The sequence below is a fragment of the Tupaia chinensis genome, unplaced genomic scaffold, assembly GCF_000334495.1.
Source record: "Tupaia chinensis unplaced genomic scaffold, TupChi_1.0 Scaffold000442_1, whole genome shotgun sequence".
NCBI lineage: Eukaryota > Metazoa > Chordata > Mammalia > Scandentia > Tupaiidae > Tupaia > Tupaia belangeri.
This window is the reverse complement of record NW_006159947.1, coordinates 161,357-170,079: the sequence shown is the minus strand read 5'-3', so window position 1 is coordinate 170,079 and position 8,723 is coordinate 161,357. Positions and strand designations below refer to the sequence as shown.

The following is an 8,723-nucleotide window of genomic DNA, read 5'->3' as shown; positions in this document are numbered from 1 at the left end:
CGACACCACACCGAGTAAGGTGCCCACGCCCAGAGATCCCAGGCTGTCGTAGAGCGGATTGCCTAAATAAAGCACACAAAAAATCAGTACGTTAAAACATTTGTCTCTGATTTCCATGAGCTTTACAGAGCCAAGAGCTAGAAGTACTCAGTCAAGGGATACCAGCAACGTATCGCTAATTCCCTAATGGATTCTCTGATGAGCATTCAGAGTTTCACCCTGCCACCTTCATATTACGTAGAAGTGCTATTGGACTTAGTTAGTTATGATCTGTTTCTTCCATTTGGTCATTACGGGGGTGAGGGTTCACCACATTTTTACATTAAAGGTCCCACATACATATAAATGATAGCATGCGGAAAAAAACACTTCTTCTAGAAGAACCAACAGGCCGCAGATTGACAAAGTAACTGAACTCAAAAGCTGAAATAACCATTTTTTGTGTGTCTTATCCCTACCAGAAATGATACAAGTGACTCCTTCTTCATTCAACCAAGAATGAGATATAGACATAGATCACATGCATGACATATATCACACATCACGTATATACATATACCACATACATGACGCATTCCGATCTCCAGTGCCGTTCTCCAGACAAAGGAGAAATGCTAACTCAGCACCCACTACGGGTGCCCGAGAGCGGCAGTTCTCAAACGGGGTTCCTGGACCAGCAGTTTCAACATCGCTTGAGAAATTGGTAGAAATGCAAATTCTCAGGCCTCGTCCCAGACCCTCTGAATCAGAGATTCTGGAAGTGGGGTTCAGTGTTATGGTTCCCCACACACTCGAGGTCTTTCTCATTCTAAAGTTTGTCTTAAACTGTTAGGCCATAAAGGCTGATTTATTATCTACTGTCTTTATTCCAAAGATGAAAAGTCCTCAACCTACTTAACTCCTTGAGTGTACTGGCAAAATACAATTTACAAGGAGGCTTACAAGGAGCAAGTTTGAAGTTAAAAACTGTTCTTCAGAAATCCAAATTTAAAGAATAACTTTTATTTTGAAATATACATGTGCGGAACAAGAATATTACGTGGGAAAAATACTTCTGTAAGAAAATACAAATTTTTTGGCATATTATTTAATTTAAATAAATTGTGGGGCTGGGCAGTGGCACAGAGTTAGACAAGAGTCTCCGCGAGGCTGTCCCATGGGAAGGCTCTGGGCCTGTGTGCAGAGACCTCCCCTCGTACACCAGGGTGCTGTCTCAGGGTGGGCCCTGTGGCCTAGTAGGTAAGGGACCTGGATCCCACATAGCCAACCATGGTTTAAATCCCAACTCTAGCAGCTTGAAAAACACGCCAAGCACATGTGCATGTGTGCTCAAACCCCTGACAGGACTGAGAAATGCAAAAAGGATTGAGGTGTAACTGTGCCCCACTGGGGAGGTGTGGGGGGTGTTCTCCCTCTCCCTCTCTCTGGAGAGCGCACACACACCCTTTGATTTTAAAAAGAAAGAAAAAATGTTCTTAATACTTTATCTCATGGAAGAAATAAATATTCTAAAAATGAATTAATATCTTAATTTATGTGACATTCACATATATTTTTCTAAGTTTGATTTGTCTAATATGTCTTACGTAAAAGAAAATATATCTATTAAAACTTGACTATATATCAAATCAGACTTTCCTTAAGCCTTAAAGTTGCCAATAAGTTGATATCCAAAAAAATATTTTAACTGTAAGGTCAACCAGGAGAATAATTAATACTTTTAGAAACATTCCAGATCACAACGAACATGAGAGAATACTAGTTTAGTCATAAAATGAGCATTAAAATGAAAAAGAGGTATTTGCATTTCAGACTATTTGAAGAGACATCGCAGAACCGTGGCAACGCCATCACCTAAAATTATTTTAAATATGCAAGAATGAATGGGAAAAAAAAATAGAAGTTCCATTCCGAAAGAATTCTGATTTTATAAAGTGCGTCTTTTCATGCTGCTGCAGTGCGTCCGCCTGTGTAGCACTGGCCCGCAGAGCACTGAACTACCTACCAAAATGAGGGTGAGGCTGACCTACGGGGAGTTAAGGGAACAGGGAGGAGGCAGCTGTTGTTACTGGCACTTTGAATGGAGAAAGATAAACAGAGACACAGCGTACCTTTATTTAGAACAAAAGAGTTTCCAAAACCTCTCATTCACATTACCTCAATAAACCTGTGATCTGGGGCCAATGCTATTCAGACTTGCATAAGCAAAGAACTTAAAAGTTCACAGTGACTGCATAGTATTAAGTCACAGCTAGAAGGGTTAAGACCATTACAGAAATCTACAAACAGCCTCCCTTATTGAGAGTTTAGAGACATTTCTAACTTGGAGAAAACTGAACATTTTCACTGACCAAAGGGTTTATACACAAAAATGACTAGTATCGAATTCACATGTAATAATCTTCTGTTCTAGAGCTATGAGGTGGTACAAGGAAAAATTCCCACACATTAGAGAATTACTTGAGTAGTCTGAAGACATCACTTACACTTGAAGAATGATTTACCTGTTATAGAAGTAAGGCCCATGCAGGTGGCAGCTATTATGACCCCCAAGACCGCTGCGGTGTCCTCCAACAAGACCACATTTGTACTGGGGTCACGACTTTCCATCACTGAAGCATCGCGGAGAGACAAGAAAAAAAAAAATGTCTGAAATCTTAATTTGGTATTACCAGGTGACACTTCAGTTACATCCATTTAAAGTCCATATATAAATTAAGATTTTAAAAAGTATAAGAAATGATCATTTTTATGATCTTACTTAAAGTAAACATTAATTCCTTGGCTTATGTGTCAACAATAACTGATAAAAGTCAAATTACTCTCTGGAGTCATGCAGAGACATAAGTTCGCTTTAGTCAAATATATAAAATATCCATAGTCAAACTGCATTCCATCTCTCTCTTTAAAAGAGCTGACAGGCTGGCCCTCCAGTGCAGTGGTTAAGCACCTTGTGAAGGGAGCGTTAATTCCACGTGGCCAACTACAGCAGTTTGAGAAACACCCAGGTTCTGTACCCAGGATCCCGATGGGATGAGGACTGTGGACTGCAGAGTGACCAGGCCCCATGGGGGGCACTTTCTGTCTCTCTCCCGCTAGCATTGCACACATGCCTTCTAGCATCACCCTCTAGCATTTAATCAATCTATTAAATTTTTAATTAATTAATTAATTAATTAATTAAAAGAGCCACATGAGACAAACAGATATATTATACACATCTAATGGGAACAAAGCAATAGTACTAGGTAGGTACATTTTTTTTTTTTTTTGAGAACTTTTTGCTATAGGGAGCATGTGCTCACCAGAAAGACAGAGAGAGACAGAGACAGAGAGAAATCATCCCCCACGGGGGATGGCCACGTCACAATCCCCTCTCCTCCATTCTCCTCTCGGGATCTTGGGCACGCATGCACACGCGCCTGGTGTGAGTTTAAGCCACCAGGTCCAGGACTAGAACCGCAGTGGCCTACATGGGAGTTCAGCGACAGAGCCATTACGCTAACTGCTGGTCCCGGTAGGTACATTTTTTTTAAAGAGAGATTTCTACTATAGGATGCATGCACTTGCCAGAGAGACAGAAAGCAAGAAAACATCCCCCAGAGTGATGACCACACCACAATCCCTTCTCCTCCATCTCCTCTACGGATCTTGGGCACGCACACATACTCACCTGGCCTGAGTTTCAAGCTGTCATACCCAGGACTTGAACCACAGTCAACTATGTGGGAGTCCAGCGATGTAACCATTACACCATCTGCTGGCCCCAGTACTAAGTATATTTAAGCTAAAAAGGAAGGTGGAATAAACATCTAGTTTCTCAATACATACCATATTTATAAAATGACATTCCTTTGGCCCGAGCACTCCTACGAAGTTCATTTACAGCAACAAGAAGTGTTGCTGAAAGAAGAAAAGCATTCGTTTGAGCAAGAAAGAAATTTCATATCTCTAAGCTTCAAAAAAGATAGCATTTGAAAAGATAAATAAAGACAATCTCTCTTCTTTAAAGAATTATTTTTAAATTTTAACTTTATTTATTTATTATTTTAATTTGATGAGAGAAAATGAGAAAGCAAGCTGCCAGGTCCAGGACTCAAACTGTGGTCGGCCATGTAGGAGTCCAGTGCCCTCAACCACCACGCCACCTGCCAGGCCCTAAGCACAACCTTCTAATGCCAGGGTTGGCAGTAAGGAAAAGTTCTATATTAACTAGTCATTATCATGACCCCAATTAATCATTATAATGAAATGAATCCCGTATTTCTAAACCATAATAATTAAATATAATTCCCGTACACAGCAGCCCTACTTATCAAACAGCTCCGACTAACATCTGGCAGGCCCCATACTAAGCACAACCACTTCTGATCACCCCAACCTTTAGAGGCAGATGGTATTATCCCCATTTCACAGGCTACCGACTACAAAGGGCCCCGAAAATATACCCAACTACAGCCTGTCAATTAAGAGTAATAGTTTTTAAAACAGATGAAAAGGCAGTAGGCACACACAGTGACAATACGGTAGGTACAGCAGTGAATCAGGTAGCTTCATACTGACATTAGCAGTTATCTGTGTATTTCAGAAACTTGGAAACAGCCCCATTCCAAGAGGAGACAGCCTTCTGATTAACACTGCTCAAACCAGATTTTTAAACCCTCAGTAGAGGTACTCCTCGTGGAACAACCCAGCTCCGTTCCTGTGACTAGGTCACTAAGCAAACCGGTCAGTGAGCAAGGGCCTGAAAGGCGGATGTCTTGTGGTGTGTCATGGGGCCACAGAGTATGTGTTTCTCGACAGGCAGCATGTGACATCCCACTAAAATAATGTCATTCCATCCACACAAAAAGCATATGTTAGCTAAGCGCCAGAAAGCCACAAGACACACCACGACACGATAATATAAATCCAGCATAATCGCTTTTATTTATTCTGACGATTACTAGGGGTGCACGGTAAAGTACACATTTATGAACAAAATATGTAGTCTTGCATGATTGTGAACACTTACACTAACTAACCGTGGGACCCACACAAAGAAGGAGCAAAGGAATTCCCAAGACTGAGAAAGAGAAAGCAGATTTCATGTGCTAGAGAACTGGTCTCAAGTCTGAGTGGTCATTAAACAGGTAGGTCATCAAACAAAAAGTGGCTGAATAGTTGTTTTTACACGTCATTCAAATGCTCTGTGCATATGAGACTAACCAACAAAACATGTCTTTCCCCCTACCCCATCTATTACAGGAACCACCAAAGTATCTTATATAACACTTTACTCTCTAGGTAGACAAAGCTTAGATTCCTAGTCTCACAATTTCCCTTAGTCAACAGAACTTAGCAAACTACTGATAAAGGACTGCGGAATACGTATTACTAAATTAAAATAAATACTTTGTGACAGTACATACCTCCTTCAGATACTAATGATCCTGCTAAAATACAGTATGCCTAGAAAATAAATATTAAAGCAAAGCATAAGTTGTCTTCCACTAAAAAAATCACAATTGTTCATGCATTAAGTTCATAAGGTCCAAATTCAGATCTAAGCAAGATAAGAATACTGACAGAAACAACTCAAATGAGAACAAGATGTGGATACAAACCCTTGAAATCTGGTACGTGGACACCAGATGCAGAGAGGTCCACAACCACACTCATGCCTAATACAAGAGAATACTGATTCTGAAAGGTAAGTAGTTACAAACAGGAATCAAGGATTTGTTTTGGTACAATGGCTTCCCTTGCAGTTCTATGACTCTTCAAATATATCAAAATGGAAAGGGAAGCTTTAGCACAAGACGTACAAAGAGAGCTAACCTAGCAACACATATTTTGAAAATTTTCATAAAGCTGGGTTTTAACTTTTTAAATTTATTCCTCCCATGAGAGAGAGAAAGATGAAGAGCCAGGCATCCCCAACAGGGTCTTCATGCCATAATCAGCCCCCAGCCCCAGCCAGCTAGGATCACCGGGCACGCACACGTGCAGCCAGCATGTACAGGGAGACCTCGGGACGTGAACCCAGGACCTTCCCATAGGCACTGTGGAGCACTGCATTACCAATGCAACCCCCTGGCTGACCTAAAAATTTTCAATGAAATTAAAATCTATAGAACATGTCAACTATTTTCAATATGCCCTTCTGAGGGGACCAGCAGTTAGCATAATGGCTATGTCGCTGGACTCCCATGTAGTCGACCACAGGTTCATGTCCCGGACCCGGTGGCTTAAGCTCACGCTGGGCGCATGTGCGTGCATGCCCAAGATCCTGAGAGGAGAATGGAGGAGAAGGAATTGCGGCGTGGCCATCCCCCCTGGGGGGTGATTTCTTGCTTTTTATCTGTCTGTCTGGTGAGCGCACGCGCCCTATAGCGAAAAACCTCTTAAAAAAAAAAAAAATACCCTTCTGGGATCCCAGGCTTTACTGAAATGGAGCTTTGGAAATTTCAAACTGAGGCCAGCACTCATAATTCTATTAAGAAACCGGAGATTGACCAAGGCTGTGTGATTTGTCCGCATGTATAAAATGACAGACTAGAATGCAGGCCTTCTAATCTTAATTCCAGGCTCTTTCCACTGACTCTCACTGCCAACCTAAAACATAATTAAAATAGTAGCTAAATTTTCAAATAGCTCTTTTTAATCCTTCCATTTTCTACCAAAAAAAGATTTAAGACACACTTACCACTCAATAAAGGAAAACAGTATAAATCAACCAAGGATTCCAAAATAACACCTCGTCAATGAACCGACGTACGGTGTGTTGAATCTACTACTTATTTAACAAAGGGTCACAGTCTAATGGAACCCTATTTCCACGCCGAAAGACACAAGAGCTTTCAGAAGTTTTAAAACTTATATATAATTAAACCTTTAACTAATTAATCAATCTCTAACTCCAGAGACTACTTTCCCTCTATAAAGTGATGTTATACAAATTAGATGAATGTTAGCATAATGAGGAATCTATAAAATGCCCAAATCTTTTTGAATGAAGGGAGAATACTTTTTGTTCATTCTAATTACGTGAAATGTATTATGATAAGAAACTGATCAATAAAAACTGTAAGAATCTAGTCAATAACAAATGTAAATAAACCTGGTTTAACAAGCTTGTTATTATTATGCAGATTTAGATGGTGTAACAGGATGTTAAAATGAGATTCTATTCTGTTCTAGCTACAACACAAAACAGAAACAAATAGGTTACAAGTACGGCCATGGGACCAGCAGTTAGCATAATGGCTATGTCACTGGACTCCCATGCTGGGAGCGTGTGCGTGTGTGCCCAAGATCCTGAGAGGAGAATGGAGGAGAAGGGACTGCAGTGTGGCCATCCTCCCTGGGGGGTGATTTCTAGCTTTCTGTCTCTGTCTCTCTGTCTTTCTGGAGAGCACACACGCCGTGTAGCCAAAAAAAAAAAAAATCTCTCAAACAACAACAACAACAAAACAAGTATGGTCATATTCCAGAATGAGGGTACTATTCTACTGGACAGATGGTGGCCCAAGCCTGGGACCTCTACCCATTAGACAGCCCCTTCCACTAGCTCCATACCCAGGAGACCACACAAAAAGATCTGCAGTTAAGGAGGCCCACTGTGATGATCTCTTTGGCAGAAACTGCTGAGTTGTTGAGAGTGCTCAGGAAGCTTGATGTGTGTCCCCAGGAGCCTGGAGACCACAGCAAACTGTGTCAGATGCACGCCTACACAGGAAGTCTACGAACTGAAACTGGCTGCGTGAGTGGGGGAGATGACTGTGTTCACCAGGAACTGGAGAGATTTATGAAACTACCCCAAATTTTAACCAAAGAATCAAGGCTTAATAATTGGACCTAAAGAGATCCTCTTATTTAACATCATTGAATCAAATGGATCTAGAGGCCATACCTCTAGAAAACACAACTACAGATACATAACCCTAGATAATGCAGTCAAGAAGGCGTAGGTTATTCTCATCCCCTAACACTCTGTGCCAAAGGCATTCTACTGTACTCCAATCACTGCCGCAGTCCATTAACACTGAGAAAGCAAGAGAATTACCCATAGAAGGGATTCCATTGGCTGAGGATGAAGCAATCCCATGATTCCATGGTACCATGACAGTCCTGCACCCATCATGAAAATACCAACACCACTAATCAGCGAAGAAATATAGCGCATATTTGAAAACCCATACCTGAAAAATAAAAAAAGATAATCTAGTTTGCAAGAAATATAAATAAATTCTTTGGGAATACATGCTTAATAAGTCAATGCAAAAGAAAATACAAAAATTCTTTGAATATCAAGATGTTATAGTTTTATATTTAAGTAAAATATAAGTGCCAAACTCCAATCTAATTGGAAAAACAATATATGAAGTGGAAAACAAATGCAAGAAAATACATAAAAATTAAAAATGCCACTTAGTTCAGGTATTTTGTAACTTGTCTTTCATATAGCCTATTTTAATTTAGAAGAGCTGCTTTACTGTTATGCATCACAGACACTGGCAAAATTAATCTCTTAGGAAGATGCATTCAGATGTTTAATGAACAGGATAACACTTCAATTTCCTTGTAATGCAACCTCTAGTTGAATATTTTGGTCTTTTTGTGCAACTACTCTATGATTTATATCACTTATAATTTGATGCTAGATACTGAACAGTTCAGCACATTCAACTGATTGCTGGTTCTAAACAGTTTAGCATACAGCGACTTTAACTACTGAGTTG

The 8,723-nt window shown here is 40.3% G+C and overlaps 1 protein-coding gene across 1 annotated transcript in view; it reads right to left on the bottom strand.

The window, feature by feature from the left end:
- Positions 1 to 8,723, bottom strand: part of SLC30A9 (solute carrier family 30 member 9) — a gene marked incomplete at its 5' end in the record, with an annotated part of 59,615 nt that overhangs the window by 13,947 nt on the left and 36,945 nt on the right. The window contains 5 exon segments of the mRNA XM_027774489.1: positions 1 to 62; positions 2,505 to 2,612; positions 3,832 to 3,903; positions 5,412 to 5,451; positions 8,048 to 8,183. Coding sequence (XP_027630290.1) covers positions 1 to 62; positions 2,505 to 2,612; positions 3,832 to 3,903; positions 5,412 to 5,451; positions 8,048 to 8,183 — 418 coding nt within the window.